Genomic DNA, 20,108 nt, shown 5'->3' with positions numbered 1-20,108 from the left:
TCTATGTCGAATCGAGCAATTTTGTGTCCCTTAAATGAGGATGTTGATTAACTTAATGAAGAGGTGATGGAGATAATGGAAGGTGAATTTATGATTTATTTGAGTGATGATGCAGTACAAGCAGACGATGACACTGAGAAAGAAAATTTCCCAGTTGAGTTTTTAAATACGTTGACTCCTTCCGGAATGCCAAGGCACAGATTAAGATTGAAAGTTGGAAGCATTATTATGCTATTGAGAAATCTGAATGTTAAGAGAGGACTGTGCAATGGCACTCGATTAGTAGTGACAGCACTGAAAACGAATGTGATGCAAGCAGAAGTTTTGACTGGCTCTGCTAAAGGAGAAAAGGTGATGATACCTCGGATTGACTTGTGTCCATCCGAAATAGGACTGCCGTTTAAGCTAAGACAGCGGCAGTTCCCTTTGAAGGCGGCATTTGCTATGACCATTAACAAGTCACAGGGTCAAACACTTGACCGTGTGGGTATTTATTTACCACAGCCTGTGTTTGGTCATGGACAATTGTATGTCGCATTTTCACGAGTACGGAGAAGCAGTGATGTGAAGGTGCAGGTTATGAATACTGCCCTTCAAGGAAGACTGATTGAGCACAGCGATAAGGTGTTTAGCAGAAACGTTGTGTATCGAGAAGTTTTAGAACAGTAAGACGATGGAGATGAAGGATGTGGCGATAAAGATGAAGGATGAGGTGATGGAGAAGAATGATGAGGTGGTGACATGTGGACAAAACCACGTTAAAAAAGGGCGCTTGCGTCGGGAAGTAACGCTCTTCCCCTGAGGAGGTCTGGGCTATGGCCCAAATGCATGACAAGAAACTTTTTAACACCTTAAGTAGCTTCATTTGACTAGAATGCATGAGTATCATGCACGGGTTAACTTGTGTGTATGTGTGTATATATATATATATATGTATATATATATATATATATATATATATATATATATATATATATATATATATATATATATATATATATAATTTTATTAATAATATAGCATTATATCGCATCAGTCGGGAATAACTCTATCCCACTAATTCAGCATCTTGACCAGATATGTCCATGATCTGCATTTATATATGTCTGACTTGTCCTAAATGGTGTTTAGCTTATATACATATTTTTATCTATTTCTAAAATCTTAAAATATATACGCAGGCTGTGTCCATAATGAGATATGTGCCGTTAGTAATAATAATAATTTTTCTTGTTTCACGTTGAGAGTTTAGGTGAACCGGGTGGGAATTTGTCTTCTATCCATCTGACACTATCTTCTGCTGATGGGAAGAAATGAGACTGGCCCCCTTCTATCAGATTGAATTTAGGGGGGATTAGAAGGGGAACAGGGCTCTAGGGCTGTATGCGGCCCTCCGAGACTTCATCAGTGGCCCCCAGCTCATCCTAGATTTATTGTCAGATTAGTTAGTTTGTTCTAGCTTGTAACACTTGCTGGTGACATGTCAATACAGATAGGTGTCTCTAACTTTGATTAAATATATTGTTTTAATTTATTACGGAGAAGATTAGAGGACTGTCCTGCTGCCCCTGAGGTGTATCTGGCTGCCTATCACTGGTATAGAATATGGAGGCTCACTTAGTCATTTTGTGGTTTCTTTACTTTAGTGGTGAATTCAATATGATTCAAATTGTATAGGGCATTTATTCTTCAGTCAGCGGATGACATATCCTCTATTGCTATAATTCAGCATCTTAGGACTGTCCACAAAGGAGCACAAAGAGGTGGGAGTTTGGGAGAAGCTCTACAGGTGAATGTATAGGAGAACGCTTCTCTTTCAATCTTCACCTCCAATTATTTTCCCAGGAATGCCTGAGGGTCCTCTGTTCTCTTGGGAAGGCCTAAACTAGAATATTACTTCTTACCATCCTGTTCTCTTGGTCATCAGTGTCCTTTGCAGTTGTATGACCTTCTGCTGGAGGTGACGTATATCTGAAGAGAGAGGGATTTCTCCCCCCCCATATAAAGCTGACCTATCATTCTTTTAGCTATGAGGCAATATTGACATTGTTTATAGAATATTTTTTATATGGTTTGTTTCACCAAAGGAATCTGGCTGCAGTGTCCTTGATCAGAGTTTGAGGGTTCCTTATGGTTATTGCCAGTAGCTGCCAACTCTGTCAGCACGTCAAAACCTTTCTTGTTTACCCAACATTTGGACACTTTCAAAATGAAATACTATAATTACTGGTATGTCAAGTATTAGGGTGTCAGGACAACGCTGTATGCCAGCTCTCACACCCCACATTTGTCTACATGTGCAGCCAGACGCTCCCCCATATATATTTAATAATTAAAGTATAAGTGGGTCACATATTATTTTCTTACTGATAGGCTCCCTTCCGCCCAATCGGCAGACCTGTGGTATACGCAGCATCAGAAACGCGTAGGTTATGAAAAACTTTCTCTATCCCCACCACCTCCCTCTCCCTGATTAACAACATCAGCGGGTTGTCATGGGCGTCTGGCAGTAGTAGGAAGGGGGGTGTGCTTGGAAATATCTTTTTAATTGTGCCTAGTTCTTTATTCATTTAAGTTAGTAGATGTCAAAGGAATTTGTGGGGAGGGGAGGTATATTAGTGTAACGTACTGCTGATAACAGGTTTTTATTATTCAGAGGCTTGGGATGCAGGGCAGACTTTCTTAGAAATAATCCAGAAATATATAGACGTGTGTAAACACAGCTGTTCTGACATTCCAGGAAAAGTTAGATAATACAACCTACTCCCGACCGAACACGTCACATATTTTTAGTTGCGTTAGTGCATTCTCTTCGTTCATTATATTTTATATGAGAAATTCTATATGATTGCTATGAAGTTTCTATTGCTGATATTTTGAAGTTGCAATAAAGGAATCTGCTTTTTATTTGCATGCGCTGCAGATTTACAGAGAGAAATGTATTAGTCCCGTTCCCACCCCTTCCTCTGTGTAAGGTACAGCAGGGAAACGTTCTTCAAAGGAAGAGATATATTAGAACACAAAGACATGCACTGACACTGGAGGGGGAAGTAGGTTCAGAAAAATTTGAGGAAAAACTACTTCATGGAAAGGGCAGTGTATAAGTGTAATAGCCTCCCATTAGAGGTGGTAGAGGATAATACAGTAGAGCAGTTTAAACATGCTTAGGATAGACATAAGGATATCCTTACAAAGTTTAAATGACCAAATAGGGTTTTAGGTTACCATATTTTAATTAAAAATTGGGCAAACTAGATGGGACAAGCGGTTCTTATCTGCCGTCAAAATCTATATCTAGTCTAGTATATACAGCCATTACATTAGCTGTATAAACGTGTAATTCGTGAAGTTGTTTTAGAAGTCACCTGTTTGAAATAACTCAGCAGAACACCGTGGGTTATTACTGTTCCTTGACTTAATAAATAAAGATGATATTTAATGTAGGATGCTGAGGATTTAAAAACGGTAACATAAGTGTGCATTCTACTTTTCTGCCACTGGATGGCAGTGCAGTTTAACATTTAGACATTGTACTGAAAACCTCTTCAGTTTGTTGCACTTTGTCACTTCTGTAATTATAGAATCACGCTGTTTGAAATTATCCTTAAATAAAGTCAGTTCAAATGGAGCTATTTAAATTCTTCTGCTCTTTTTATAGTATGATGACCTTTTATGCTGTATAATTTTTTTTGTAAGATGTTTCTCATCCTCTGCAGCATGTATAACTCTCCAAATTCCCCTCACCCATTATATTTTGTCCATGCTGTGCAACTGCAAGTTCAGCAAATATAAAAGTTGTATACAATTCTCAGTACTTCTAGGTACATTTAGTTTTTACAATATCGTGTATTATGAATGTGACTTGGAAAAAATATCTGCGTGGGAAATTGTGCCAGAAATGTTCTTGCATCATCTCTGGTCCCTGAAGAAATAACAATGAAAAAGTTAATAAATCAACGTCTGCTTTTAACTAATGATATTTTTGGGGTTGAGCTTTTGGATATTCAAGGACAATCCCGGTTTTTTGGCACTGAGACTGTTTAACTTGCACTTTTTATGTTACCACTCTATAGACTTCCAATGAATAGGTTGAGTCAGACCGGGGTCGTACAATTGTTACTATGACACACAATAGGAAACTTGGGTATTGTGACCTGAAAAAAAAACGTTTTGTTACAGTCTTGGATGTTTGTTACAAATGTATGGATGCATGTTGGCTGTATGGTTATGTAATGTCATTTCATAGAGCAGGGGTGGACAAAGTAATGTATAATCCAGCAGTATCTTTAACATGACCAGAGATTGTTTGCATCCAATAACTATAATAGAAATGTTAGGCCAGGGTTTCCCAAACCCAGTCCTCAGGGCTCCCTAACAGTGCAGGTTTTCCATATCTCCTTGCTGGAGCACAGGTGTATTCATTACTGGCTGACACATTGTAACAGATCCACAGGTGGTCCTAATTACGTCACATGTGATCCAAGAAACCGGCACTGTTGGGGAGCCCTGAGGATTGGGTTTGGGAAACCCTGTGTTAAGCGCCAGCAGTAACTGTTGTTGGTGCATTGGCTACCTGGCTCTAGATATAATTGCGTCCTTGGTATTTCTGCTGATTGGTCGCCTTGACTATCATAGCTGGATAATCTGTGTGTGTATATAAAAATGTATACAAAAATAATTTGGCGTTAGGGATGGATGGGTGAGGTCTCGTGTGCAGGGCCCTCTCCGCTTTCTGTCCTAAATCTGCACCTTCATTGTCTACCTTGTATGTACTGGTTCTGTGTTTGTGTATGGTTTCTTATCCCATACCATCCAACTGTCCCAGCACTTTTTTGTCGGGACTGTTGGGAGATATGACCCGTTCACGCCACCTCGCATAGCTATTGCATGCGACACTGCATGTGAGATTTCGTGGAAGAGAGAGGAGGGCAGGGTGTGGCTTAGTGCTAGCCACAGGAGCGTGGCTGGGAGGTGTGGTCATTTCCACATTATGAGGTGGTCGCACTCTGTTTCATGCACACAGCAGCGTTGTTGCAGCACACACAACTACTTCCTTTTGAAAATTTGGGAGGTGTGGCTATACGGATTGTCTGGTGCTGCTGGGTATTGTAGCACCTTTATTAAAAAAAAATAAAGGGTCTTAGAATAGTTTGGTTTACCCAGCAAATTATTAGATTTTCCACTCTGAACTTCCAGTTCTGGAGATTTCCTATTAAAACCGGCCACGGTTCAAAAAATAAAGGCACCCAGTATCTACCCTTCTTGCTGTTTGATAAGTGTTCCTTGGCTCTTCTCCTCCTGCGCTATTTATATAGCGCCACTGAGGTTTTCTTTTAAATTAAGACATCATGTCTGTTCCCACGAAGTATCCAATAATACCAGTAAGAGCTTATTAGGCAACACCCTAATCCCCCCCCCCCCCTGTAATATTGTGGGTCACAATGGGTCTGTGTATGAGGTGTGTTACTTTTATTATTGGATATGTTGGCTGTTCGGAGCACCAGCGCTTTACGCTAGAAGTGAAGGACACAGACCCCGCTGTAAGACTTGGTTTGCTCCTACCTGGTAACCTTATGGCTCTCCCTGGATTTATTACAATTTCATAATTGGTCTTAAGCAAAAGTTTAATTGCTTGTCCTGTTTGCAGTCTTTGCACCTCTTGTCTCACGTATGAATGGAAGAATGCATGTACAGGGTATAGACTTATTCTTGTTATACTTAGCAAGCTCTACAGAAAATCTATCCTGATGCAATATTAACGATTTTACCTGAAAGTCCCGCTCAGCATGCCGATACCTGTGTACACACCTGCATGATTTACCGTCAGATCTGTGCTTTTCATCTGTCTTAATCATCAGCTGAAAAGATGGTGACTCTGTACACTGTATGGAGATCTGCCTACACTGCTGGTCATGTGTACACACTGCAGAATCTGCCCGATATCATTCCATCATTTATAGAGATTTTTAGTCCATTTATAAAATCAAATGAAACGATACAATGTGCTTTGGAACAATAAAACATGATTGTGAGAGCGTACACACTAATACAATATTGAACCTAACAGTCATGTATTGTGTGACCATCCTGATAATCGGATGAAAAACCTGTAGTGTGTACCCAGCCTTATAGTCAAAATGTCATTTGTTTCAGTAATATTCCTTTATAATGTTCACTCTGTGTCAGAGTTTTCCAGTCTTGCTGTGTTTCAGCTGATAGTGGCTTGTACAAGGTCACGGGAAGAGCAGGCTGCTGTTACTGATTTTCCTGTCTGCACCGTTCTTTAGAGATCATGTGTCATAATTCGGCATGTTAAATTACATAGATTTACGCAGTCTGCGGTCAGCTAACCTGCAGATTGCACGCTGTCTTTTCAGATAAGAAAGATGATGATCACTTTGAACTGGTTGACACTGGACACTAGATTATTATGTCTGTGTGGGGATTGTTTTTCTGTTTTTGTATGGTTTAGTTTACTACTGGGGGGGTGGTGATCTTTTGGAGTCATTGATATCGTATGGATGGCAATGACCGGTCTCCAGTACAGATCTGCTGGCCGGGCTGTGTGTGACACACATCGCTCATTTGTTTTGTGGTACAAAGATAAGACTGTTTGCAGAGTTTTGTCTGTGGTCGTTTCCCAGTGCATTTCCCAAAGATTTTAAAAGAGGTACTGGAAATTTCTGCTTTTCCCAACACCCTCGATTTCCCGATTGTGAGGAAGAAAAAGTCCTGTAGACTATCGCACTATTCTCTTCCCCTCACAGTAGTGACTTTAGCAGTAAATGAAGGCTGCCGAGTTGCTGGATTTGCATTTTAATGTGAACATAATGTAAAAAAAATAGACATGTTACTTAGTTTACAAAACTTTGTGTATGAGGTTGTTGATCATAATCTGACAGACTATCCTTTTCATAGTATCCTAGTAGTCTCTGTTTTTCCTTTTAATGACAATAACCTGGGCTGAATTCATCAAGATTTCTTTAACTTGACTTAATTAACTCAGACTAGGTTGTTGCAATTGAAAAATAAATGGGGAAAAAGAAAAGGGAAATGAGATCATAGTTGGCATATATAATGTTGCTAACAGGGCATCATCATCATCATCATCATCATCATGCAGACTAAAAACACATGATAGAATATAAGTATATCAAAGATTATCAATAGAGTAAAGAGAGTTAAGCATTGTGTATGATTAGGGGTGTATTAATAAAATGATTAAGTAAACCGGTATGGTTTGAGATTTTTGATGATTTGAGTGAGAGGGGGCTACACTGCAATATCTATAGCAGACTTGCCAACTCTCCCGAAATATCCGGGAGACTCCCGCATTTTGCGAGAGTCTCCCGGGCTCCCGGGCGAGTGTGGCAATCCCCCGCATCTGGATAATTCTGCCCACTTCCTAGTGAAGTGGGCAGAATTAAGTCCCAAACGCCGCGATTCCCAGTGAATCGCGGCGTTTGGCCCCGCCCCCGCTGTCAAATGACGCATTTTGCGTCATCACGTCATGGGGGCAGGTCCAAAATGACGTCACCCCCCCCCCCCCCCCCCCCCCCCCGTCACGCCCACCTCCTCTGCAGGCTCCCGGATTTCACCAACAGAAAGTTGGTAAGTATGATCTATAGTGATTTTACTAATGTCTGAAATTCCTGATCAGCATGCTGACTCATGCATATATATCATTATCATCACCATTTATTTATATAACGCCACAGGTTCTGCACCGCTGTACAGAGAAGTCACTCACATCAGTCCCTGCCCCATTGGAGCTTACAGTCTAAATTCCCTAACACACACACACAGACAGAGAGAGGGAAAGACTAGGGTCAATTTTGATAGCAGCCAATTAACCTACCAGTATGTTTTTGGAGTGTGGGAGGAAACCGGAGCACCCGGAGGAAACCCACGCAAACACGGGTAGAACATACAAACTCCACACAGATAAGGCCATGGTCGGGAATTGAACTCGTGACCCCAGCGCTGTGAGGCAGAAGTGCTAACCACTGAGTCACCTTTTACACGATTTACTTTCAGATCTGTGCCCTTTAGCTGTCATAACCATCTGCTACAAGATGGTGACTCTGTACACTCTATGGGGATCTGCCTACACTGCTGGTCATGAGTCCGTACACACTGCAGAATTTGCCCGACATCCTTCCATCGTTTATAGAGATTTTTAGTCCCTTTTAAAAAAATCAAATCATGCGATACAATGTGCTTTGTAACCGTAAAACATGGTCATGGAAGCGTACACACTAACGCAATTATCGGACCCAACAGTCTTTTATCGTGTAATTGGCATGATAATCAGGTGAGAAACCTGTAGCGTGCATCCAGCTTAATGATGTGGGACAGACTTTCACGTAAATATACCAGCACTCGGCAGCATACAATAAGCAACTTGAAATAATTAGCCAGAGTTGTTCTACATTTAAGAGTGTGAAGGAAATGCAAGTCAGGTTTATTTTAACTTTAAATCGTCAACTATACTGTGTTACAAAGCAATCATTGATGTATTCTGCAGTTAAAAAATATAAAAAAAAGGGATTAGTTTATACATTTATTTTTAAAATGTGATTTTAAACTGAAATAAGCGACTGTATGTATTATAAAATGTGCTTATTTCCTTTTTAAGTGAAAGGCAGTGTTTTTTTCTGCTAGGGAAATGCGATAACACCAGCATCATGTGTAATTATATTGTCGTGTCATTTATCCCCTGATCGAAGTTTGTTTTACCTCTTCTAAGAGAAATGCACCGATCAGCGGTAGCAGATCGCTTCTATGTTCTGATACTGTTTATAGTTCACAAATGAAAGTTACTTGGCGTTTGTTCCTTCTGTGTATAAAGTTGGCGGATTGGAGACTGCCCTGCCTCTTCACCAGACTTTTATATTCGCTATACGCAAAGCAGTTCAATAGGGGGCCCCCATGGCTTTGATGTGATGCTGCAGTGGAGTTTAATGGAAGACCGAGCAAGAGAAATACACTTAGCTATGAAGTGCAATGAATACCAATAGAACCGTTTATGCTACTGAATCATTGGGCATCTGATGGGTTAAGATCTGCAGGTTCCTAGAGGTTCTAAAGCAGGTATGGTAGGTTCTGTCTATTAACAACCATGGCATCCCCCCCCCCCTCTCTTTCTGTTCACGCTTTGCTAAGTGCTTACAAAGTCCGGGATTTCTTCGTTAAGGTCTTCAGAAAATTGCTGGGTGAGCTCAGATTGAATCTTCTGTGTGTAGGACTTCATGAACGCATTAGCATGTGCTTTGATCCCATTTGTGAATGGCACTGGGTAGACTCTTATTGCTATTTCCAGATGGTGTAACAGGGGACAAACAGTTGTGTTTGAGCATTTCTCAATAGACTGTCTAGACTGGCCTAGCAGCAGACAGATACAGCCACCCATCAAATTAGCGTTTGTCAGATTTATGTTAATAGCCCACCAAAGTCCCTTCCTGTCATTGACATTAAGATTTATGCACACACTGTTATGCTGTAACAAAAAATAAAATAAATATAAGAGGACTCCTAGCGGTACATATTTTTTTGCCATATTTATCTGTGTTCTTTTGTCTTGCACTTTGCAAAGCGTGACAGAAAGGAGAAATAACTGCGAGCATTAGTGAATTGTTTCTTTACTTGGAAAGGAAACTTTTTTTTTTTTCTTTTTTGTGACATTCTAGAAAATGAGCATTTTCGTGCTACATGGAGTAATTTGACCCTTCTCCGTGCAGTGGGAATCACCTTTTGACAGGCACTAGTGCTATTGTTTTTCTAAGTCTGACCCCAACAACTTTGATCAGGTTCTCATTTACAGGCTTGTCTGCGTGCATATTTTTTAAAACCTAGATAGCAACAAGTGTGAGAACAGTCTAGTCGGGTTTTAGGGCTGTGAAAGAATAAATTACACGCACTTATAGGCGTTTTCTAAATGAAACACACTCATAATAGTCTTATTATTTTAGGAATCTCGCACTCAAAAAAACGATTCCGATTTTCTTGTATCTGTAAATCTTGAAGTGAGGCGTAAATGGGTGAATAATTAGTTGGGGGAGTGTAGTAATAGTTCTTGGTTTGTATTTTTCTTTGGGGATCATAGTAGCCCCTTGTTTTAACCAAACGGTGACTTTTAGAATTTACAGCCAGGGAATGATGTGTTCTGCTGGTCATATGTACATGTAATATGTGTGTGCATTTCCTATATTTCCCATATTTACTATAATAAGAAGATACCCTGGGATAGATTTATCAAACCTTCTCAAAAGAAAGTGGAGGTGTTGCCCATAGCAACCTGTCAGATTCCAGCTATCGAATGTACTAGATAAATGACAGCTGGAATCTGATTGGTCACTATAGGCAATACCTCCACATTTCCCTTTTTGGAAAGTTTGATAAATCGACCCCAATATCCTTATAATTCCTCCTATAATTGTGTTAAAATATTTTAATCAAAGGGGAAGTTCATTGTAATACTTTTAAGATATTTATCATATACCCGTATGTGGTCTTCTATTGGGAAATTTACCGTTCAAAAAGATAATGAAGTAAATACTTTGGGCTCCTTGTAAACACTGCCATAATCACAGGTCATGTCCTCTCTCTGTCACTGAGTAGAGATAGTGAGGAGGAGAATATCGTACATAGAATATGAGGGAGGAGAAGGGGAGATGCCAGCTGTAATATGGGTCTAGACCACACTTATGTTTTCTGTAATTGAGTCTATATTTTAGCCATGTCGCCCCAAGTGATGGAAAGTCCCCATGTCCTGGGCATTCCAGATAAGACTCCCCATATTTGTATATATTTCTGCTGAACCTTGGCTTTGCATGTGTAGATCTCGTACTTGTTACTTTGGAGAGAGGTTTAATATGTTCGGTCACATTAGAGGTGTGATGATGCATAACGCAGAGGTTCAGGAGAGCTATAAAATTAGCTGGCAGCTCTGACTTGTTGTTCTTCCTCGCTCCAATCATATCAAACTGTTACCTCTTCACATGAAGCGAACTGTGATCACAAGTAGATTATGCATCCCTGAAAACCAATAAAAGGACACCAGCCCGATCCAATGAACTTTGCTTGCTGTGTATATTATACAGTTCCCACGTGGTTCTCAGCAGTAGATGAATGTAAGGGAACAGCTCTACTCTATCGACATGTGTGTTGAGCATTATAATACTCCTAGCTGGGCTGAAGATTTTATTAAAATCCTGCTTAGCTGGCTGTTCCAAGAACGCAACCTTATCAAGAGATCCACGAAGGCTTAGGCTATCCTCCCCCTTGGCCTCAGCCCCTGTGATGTTAAATGTTTTGCACCAAACTTGTTATAATGGGTTCTTTTGAAGCATCTAAACGCCTGTGGAATAAGGGGTAGATTTATCAAAACTAGGGAAAAGTAGTTGCGTTGCCCATAGCAACCAATCAGATGGTTGCTTTCTTTGTTTAGGATGAAATAGATTAATGATAGCTAGAATCTGATTGGTTGCTGTGGGCAACACCTCTCTGTTTCCTTTTGACTAGCTTTGCTAAATCTACCCCTTAATGATAAAGGAGTGCCCTCTTTCTGTACCTCCCCAGTGATAGTGGTCTACCCCTGTAGTGCAGCGGTCCTGGTCTGTTTCAGATACTTCCTATATTTCTTTTTTACGATCCCATTTTGAAGATAAGTGGCTCACGTTGGCTGCTTGGAACCATCACCCCAACCTCTCCAAGGGACGGACTACCTAGTCAAAGACGGTCCGCCTGTTCATACTGCCTCAGTGACTTCCTTTCATCAGATCAGTAGGTGCAGTTTATGGTACTGGAGTGGATCTGAGGGGGTCACGTTCTGTGGCACAGCCGGCTGATTGGCTGCTGGACATGGTTTTATGAAGCAGACTGCGCACATCAAGTCTGAAGCAGGATGAGGGGCTTTCTTCAACCGCACTTTGCAAGTCATTGCTTTCCTCCTCCTAGATATGGTTACACTATCACCAGCCAGCTATAATAAAGCTTCACTAAGAAAGGAGAGGCGCCACAGCCAAGCATACATATTGGCAAAACTCATTTCTAATTAAATAGATGTTGCTGTTCAATTATATAGGATTTTCTACAATCTATTGAAATTTCTACTTTGATGGTTTCTCACTTATTGTATACTATAGTCTTGCTATAGTGTTACATTTTAGGGTTCCTACACAATGTAATGAACTACATTAGTATTGTGGTATATACTTTGTGCTTTAACGGATATACAGTATTTTCTGTATTATATGACAAGTGATTTGAATTACTGTATACTATAGGAAGTGTGTACTACTATCTAAAGGATAGTTTGTTTTTAAGCAATAATTAGCAGTAACTTGTAGCAGTATTTCAGCTCAATGTGCCGTAGTCTGACATAGATTCTTCACTTTAAAACCAAAAGGTTACTTATAGAATTTTTGTGTTGCACAATATTTTTATGGGTTTTTTGTACAATAACATTTTACAGAACACACCTATTTTGAACACCTTGCATTGTAAACCATTATCATTGCTAATGTCTTTATTATATTTTGCAGTGTTTTCGAGCCCTCTGTTGTAAGGGTCCTCCCCCTCCGCGGCCCGAATATGATATAGTTTGTATAGGGCTCACGGGATCCGGCAAGACCAGCCTTTTAACACAGCTGTGCAGTGAAAGCCAAGACAATATTGTGCCTACCACAGGTAATTCCATTTACTGTGCACTGTCATAGCTATGGTGATTTTACAGGGATGTTTTCATGACTGGGGCAATCATTACAGGTGAGGCTAACTTGGAATAGAGGTTGAACCTTTTACTTTTATATTTATTTTCTTCCCCTGGTCATTGTACTTGATGAAAATAAATTAAAGGTCTCTACTCTAACAGTTGGTCCACACCTATTTATTAGTTTTCGTTATCATTTTCCCTGTCACTTTAAAGAATAATTCCACCGTTAAAATTATTTTTTAACAAACGCCTCCACCCCCTCAGCTATAAAACCTGAGTGTGAGTCACATTCCGAGGAACCCAGAAGTTCCGAATGACTCGCTCCAATGCAGAGCTTTCTCTAATAACACTTCTCCAGAATTCCAGGTTTGTGTGCCATGAGGTGCCGGGATGGTATTCCACAGTTCTGCTAGTTGGGAAGAGGGAGATGCTTTAAAAAATAATAATTTTAGGGTGGAGTTGTCCTTTATCTTTAATATGATCAGTTTGAGTGCTTAGTCACACGTTTTAGGGTTTGTACAAAGACGCTTGGGGCTAGATTTACTAAACTGCGGGTTTGAAAAAGTGGAGATGTTGCCTATAGCAACCAATCAGATTCTAGCTGTCATTTCGTAGAATGTACTAAATAAATGACAGAGAGAATCTGATTGGTTGCTATAGTAGGCAACATCTCCACTTTTTCAAACCCGCAGTTTAGTAAATCTAGCCCTTGGTCTGTATTGCATTTAGTGCTTGGCAAATGCAGCTAAACTGGCTCGGCAAATAAGATTAATTAAATCCTAGGAAGTACACGCTGACAGTGTTACCAACCACTCAGGATGAAAGAAGCATTTACAATCGTCTTCTGCCCGTGTTTCATCCAGTGCCCTCCTCTTAAATGTTAATGTGTGCTATCGGCATGTTCTTCATAAAGACATAATGTCTTTCTGCAGTTAAGTTGCGTTTGCCAAGTTGGGATATAGAAGAAAGTACTGTCTAAATTACTGCAATGACAAATTAGAGAATGCGTTACTACTGTGCCAACTCCATTTATAACCTTTTAAACAGATTGTAATAATCCGTTCTGTTATGGATACTGCTAGATGGGGTATCTGTATATCTTCATATTAAAGTCATCTATGAAAGCTTTTCCACGTATGGAAGATGTGGTATTCCTTATGTAAACTGTACTAGCCATCTGACAGTTATAATTCGATTGGTTGCTAGGGGTCACCTTTTTCCAAACAGTTTTTTATAAATGTCCAGAATACTGTGCAGAAGCAAGAGGATGTGACTGAGCCTAACAGGACTGTATATAGGAACCTGACACATTCTATGAGCGATATAGTTACTCCATACCTCCCAGCAGGCCATAGTTTCAGCCACATCCATTTGTCCCATGTTCTGCCAAAGTAGTCTCTTGTCAGTTGTATGTTTCTTAGAGACAGTGCATTTGTAGATACTAATCGGTTTGTGGATGTTTGCACAACTTGTGTTTTAATAAAGCTGTTCATGTTCAAAATATTGTGTTTTGTTTATTAATAGAATCAAACCAATGTCTATAACCATCCTTAATTGGAGGGCACTTCACATTGTACATAGCATCTTCTATGCCTTATTTGTCCTCTCTGTTTAAACCATTTAGTAACTACAAGTGCTTGTTGTCTATCTTACTGTTGGTTACATTCACTCTCTAGGGGACAAAGTCCTCTGGACGCTAGAAGTCCGCTTGTGGTGTGCCCCTTGTAAATTAGTTAGGGTTGAGTTTGCCCAAGATGTGCCAAAATTACGTAGATTGTGCCAGCAGCACATACCACAGACTAGCAGCATTGCCTGGCACATGTACTCAACAGTGCCCATCATTTATCATCCATGCCTGGCACATTGACCCAGCAAGTATTGTAACCCACATAACTACCTACCTGTATATAATAACTCTCCTCACCTCTGGTGGTCAGCAGATGTCTACTAATACACCTCCTGTTCTGCTTTAGTGACTGATGCCACTAATTGCGACTGCTTTTTTTCAGTACATTTTCCTTCCACTGGCTAGAACAGCAATGGTTGGGGGTCTTTGTACTGAAACAGTACTTGTTATATTAGTGATTGCTGATCCAGGTAGAATCCCTGAGCTCCGTTCTGGCCCAGGGTGACTTGACTTTGCAGTCTGGATAACTGGCCCAGCCGGCATAAACGTGCGTCAGTTGGGTGCAGAGCCGGATTTACACCTCATGGGGCCCTAGGCAAGATATCGGTTTGGTGCCCCCCCCCCCCTCCACACACACAGTGGCCCCTCGCACACACAATACACGCACGCAGTGGCCCCTCACACACACACACATAATACACACACACATAATACACGCACGCAGTGGCCCCTCACACACACATAATACATGCACACAGTGGCCCCTCACACACACACATAATACACACAGACAGTGGCCACACACACAGACAATTAGTATTATTATCGTTTATTTGTTAGGCGCCACAAGGTATCCGCAGCGCCGTACATGGTACAAACAGTAGACTATACAGGGTAAAACCATACAGAACAGTAAACACAAAGTACCAGAACTTCAGAGACTCCAGGCAGGCAAATACTGTAAAGACGGAGCGGAAGAACAGGTCTGGAGACAGGAGGGGAGAGGGGCCCTGCTCATACGAGCTTACATCCTAAGGGAGGGTAGACAAAATCAGGCACAAAAAGGGGGCCAGTGAAGCAAAGGGGAGAGAAAAAGGAGCCAGTGAGAAACAGAAGAGGTGAGAGGTTAAGTGGATGGTTGGTAGGCCTTAAGGAACAGGTGAGTTTTAAGTGCCCGCTTGAAGGAGCACAGATTGGGTGATAGACGGATGGAGCGAGGGAGGTCGTTCCAGTGAAGGGGGGCAGCTCGGGAGAAGTCTTGTATTCTAGAGTGGGAAGAAGTAATCAGAGTGGAGGAGAGGCGGCGATCATTGCCTGAGTGCAGGGAGCGGGCGGGAGTGTGGATGGAGAGGAGGTTAGAGATATAAGGGGCAGTAGACTGGGAGAGAGCCTTGTAGGTGGTGGTGAGGAGTTTGAAAAGGATTCTGTAGGGGAAGGGGAGCCAGTGTAAGGCAAGACAGAGAGGGGAGGCAGAGGAGGAACGGCGTGTGAGGAAGATGAGTCTCGCAGCCGCATTAAGTATAGAGCAGAGGGGGGCAATACACACAGACAGTGGCCACACACACACACACACACACACACAAGGCCTGATCAAGGGTTCTGGCAGCCCTAGGCTAATACGGCCGCAGCGCCCCCCCGAATATATATGTGTATAGGAACACTCCTGAATATGAATGTTCAGGTGTATTCTCCAGCATTCAAATTTAGAACTCTGTGTGTCAGATCACCTGTCACAGCACCCTAGTTTTAGAGCATAGAACTGGATGTCTATGGGTACCAAGTCTATGGAACTGCATATACATATATATATATATTGTGTGTGTATGTGTAATGTATATAGAGCCCTCCAACAGGAGAAGGCTTACTATAGATTGCTAACGATTGCATCTGGTGTTGCACCTAACCATTCACTACTGTTTGTTCTGTTTATGTTTTAGGTTTTAGTATAAAAGCAGTTCCATTCCAGAGTGCCATTCTGAATATAAAAGAACTTGGAGGTATTGTTTCTTTTACTTACCTGTTTCTCCATTAAGAAAAATACAAACTGCTGACTTCATGACTTGGTTACAGTACTAAGTATAGAAGTTCTGTATGACGAGGTCACGTGGGTGAATATTTCATGGTTGTTCCAGGAGGTTTGTTCTCAGAAAGCTGTAAACTTTTATGTTATATAAAATAGGTGCTGTTCATATAATAACACGGGCCCAGAGCTTTATATTAGTGTTTATGAGGAGCCACATACTGTGGGAGCATCTCATGCCCAAAGAAGTTTAGACGTCATTGATACAAAGAGTCTGATGTTGTAATATATTATACCTACGTTATATAAACTGTGTTTATATGTCCAGAAGATACAGGTATTCACTGGACTTCATCTGAAGTGAAAAATATACTCAATATACTGGTGACTTAGTTCTAAGCTTGCTTATACAAAGACATATATGCCCCAATGAGAACTCCAACCAAAACTATACTTATACTCTATCATATACAATATGGAATTAGGCCAAATGAAATTTAATATGAAATACATGCATTTATCTTCGCTCTCCGATCCTTCTTTCTATCTGGCTGTAACTATCAGAGCACCATTCCTAAATTCTCTTCCCCTTGAGGTTTCTTTTGGGAAGGGAAGATTGGAGGAGCAGAGGAAAGTAAATTTTTATTTTTTTATTCCTTATTTCATCAAAATCAACATTTTTAATTTTGGGAGGAATTATCCTTTTAGACGCTTTCCCGTATTTTTATTGGCAATATTTTATTTATTTAAAAAAAAAAAAAAAATTGATGTCAAAAATGAATAAATTCTCATAGGATTATAATGTTAATGATCCTCCAAATGGAATGATTCCAAAAGTACATTGTTTGCTACTTGTTACATTGTACATAATATCTATCTGTGTATGTTCTGAGGTCTGATACCGTGTGTTTCATACGACTTCTGGTAGTAGCACTGGAGGTCTAGTAAACACACCTCACATTTCACCTCTGGCTACAGGGTCACTAACCTCTCAGAGGGAGGAAGTTATCACTTCGGTCGCTGAGAGATCTGGCCGTTCCATAAGGGAATTATTAAGTGTGGTCTGAGCCATTGTTGCTGTTTGAGTCAGAGCATCGGGGGAAAATGGTGTTAAAAGGGCCGGTAAACAGACTAAATGTGTCGGGGTCTTGGGGGAACTCAGTGTAAAAAAGAGGTTAAACAAAGAATTCTCAGTAAATACTCGTTAGCATAGCAAATGCATATGTTGCCTACACACAGTGGGGCAGCCTTTTTTATAGGCAGAACCAGATTTTATTATACTGTCTCCTATCGTTTCACTAAGAAACAGTGACCTCATCAGAGTGCTCAGATAACTAGGAACCATTCACTTCCCAGAGTCCTCCATTCTGTGCAGGTGAACGGTAACTATGTGTGAACAATGCTATATAAACTGTGACTGATTAACCACTTAAAATGTCCAGTTCTCATACAAACATATGTGCAGCTTAATATTTATTTTGTTTTCTCTTTTGGGAGAAGACATTCTTATTTGAAATGCTTCACCCATTTTTTTTTTTTTTTTCATGTTTGCGATATAATATAGAAATAATCCTGGCGGTCTTCTAGTCTCATCTGATGTGCAAAATAAAAAAAATAATTTGCACCCCTTGCATTGTAACATGGTTTTGCCCAGGAGAAAATGTGCTCATTTGTTGCCTTACGTTCCTTAGTGAATCAGGCCTATTATTTATGCAATTGTAAAATGTATTGAAAAGTGAAAATGACAGAATCTAGAGCACGACTCGCCAACCTGTGGCTCTCTGGGTGTAGTGAAACTACCCTGCAAGCTATCGGTTGGCTGTCGGCTGCAAAGCATTATGAGGCTTGTAGATTTACAACACCTGGAGAGCCACAAGTTCCCCAAACCTGATCTAGATGGTATAAAGGGGATTGGAGAGTTGTTATAAGGGACCACAAGAGATTGTTGTGATTAATGCTGTGTGATATTTATTTCTGTCAGAGGTTGTCAACTTTCTTTGCATCAATTTCAGTGCTTCCTGCAACGTTCATGCGTTATGTTTGGTACACTATAGTGCAGTTTTATGAGAACGCTTAGTTAAATACTTAGCAGAATAATCTGAGGACTCGCTTCTAATGTTCTATTAAAAACAATGTTTTATTTCTCATTCTTTTGGTGTAAAATGGAATCTAATGAGACTTCAGTGACGTAAAGAGAAAAAAAAAACGGGATTTCTCTAACTGTATGATTGTGGAAATACCTGATGTCCCACTTTTTTTTTTTTTTTTTTTAAATCATTACAGCATAAAATTAGTTGCAAGAAGTTCGAAACTCATTCAAACGTGATTCTCCTTCTGGGTGCCGTAATTTGAGAGGGGGTCCACTGGGGGTCTGCAAACCCAGTAAGAGATGTAGTTAGTGAACCTTGCTGTACAACTGTGAACAACTGGTATATATGCACCGCAGAATCTTTTTGTCTGACGGTCTCTCACATACTTTCAGGCAATTTGTCACTAGATCAGTGGTGGTTTAATGAGCATGAAGTGTCCTGACGGAGCACTGAGCCTCTCCTGTGTCAGGGAGGTTATCCTGAAATTGGCTTTGCTGATGGAATATAATTGGCATTTTCTACTTTTACATGGAACCCTTCAAGTTTATTTTCTCCTTTGAACTGTCCCCGTCCAGTAAAGAAGATTGCGTTAACGTTTCTAAAGATGCGGAGTAGATGGTGACGATAATCATTTTTCCTTCCGGTTATTATACAGTATTTTAAATTAATTTTTTGGGGAATTAAACCACTTTCTTTGTGTTTAATAATGATAGGCTTGCTGTATTTGTAATTGTTGTCAAACGTGTTCCAGTGTCGTTTTTATTTTATTTTTTTACTAGGGAGCCATGATTAAGATGTGAAACTGGACACACACTTTGCAATATTGTCGCCATCGCATTCAAAATCAATTTAATCATTCATTCAGAACTACTAAGTTAGGGCATGTTTTCTCTCAATGACTGAAGGGCAGCACAAAGTCTAACGACGGCTCTGGTACAAACATTTTATTTTGAATAAAACCATTCCCTTTTTCCCAACTAGCCAGGAGCTCTACAAAATGCTGCTTTGTTTGCTCCTGCATTCAGTCCTCTATAAACCGACACCCTGGAGAACGTTAAATGAATCCAGCGAGCAGTCCTATGGTATCTATGAAGTTAATGTGTTGATTGCTTATCCAGTCAGTGTTCTGAATACATTTGCAGAGGTGAGTGTACTGTATTGTGGGGGTTCAAGACCCAGAACCCCACTGATCTGCTCGTCTGGGGGAACATTAGCAGAGTTCTTTAAAGATGCATTAGCACCTAGGAAAATGTTTAATCCGGTCACCCATTTTCCCTTACCGGAGCTGTGTTGGATGCTTCATGCATCATGGGGAGCGCATGGCAATAAAAGTGTTTGGAAGGGAGTACGGGGCTGCCTAGTGCTTCATGAGTGCTAGGCATGTCATTGGGGTTTGGCCACCCCCCATCGTGACCCTTATTGTGATGTGACCACACCCCCTGTCCAGAGGACACCTACCCAAATGTTGGCAGGTATGGGAAAGTGATCCTTTGTTTTTCAAACTTGCATAATGCAGAAGGCACTTTATAAAACTATTTTATTCAAATTAGAATTGTATTGAGACCTACTGCCCACACCAATCCTCGTCGTAAAGAAATATATATCAGCCCCATTTAGGGTACTATCTAAGCCAAGAAAACTGCGTTTTTAGGCAAC

General features: G+C 40.6%; 1 protein-coding gene across 2 annotated transcripts in view; it reads left to right on the top strand.

Moving 5' to 3' along the window:
- ARL15 (ARF like GTPase 15) overlaps nt 1-20,108 on the top strand; it is a 215,333-nt gene that overhangs the window by 62,576 nt on the left and 132,649 nt on the right. For both annotated transcript variants that reach the window (XM_075184002.1, XM_075183999.1), the window contains 2 exons: nt 12,546-12,690; nt 16,280-16,339. In XM_075184002.1, the coding sequence (XP_075040103.1) occupies nt 12,546-12,690; nt 16,280-16,339 (205 nt within the window). The remainder of the gene's footprint in view (nt 1-12,545; nt 12,691-16,279; nt 16,340-20,108) is intronic.

The sequence above is a fragment of the Mixophyes fleayi genome, chromosome 1 (assembly GCF_038048845.1).
Source record: "Mixophyes fleayi isolate aMixFle1 chromosome 1, aMixFle1.hap1, whole genome shotgun sequence".
Lineage (NCBI taxonomy): Eukaryota > Metazoa > Chordata > Amphibia > Anura > Limnodynastidae > Mixophyes > Mixophyes fleayi.
The sequence above is the reverse complement of the archived record's forward strand: the minus strand, read 5'-3'. Positions and strand labels throughout refer to the sequence as shown.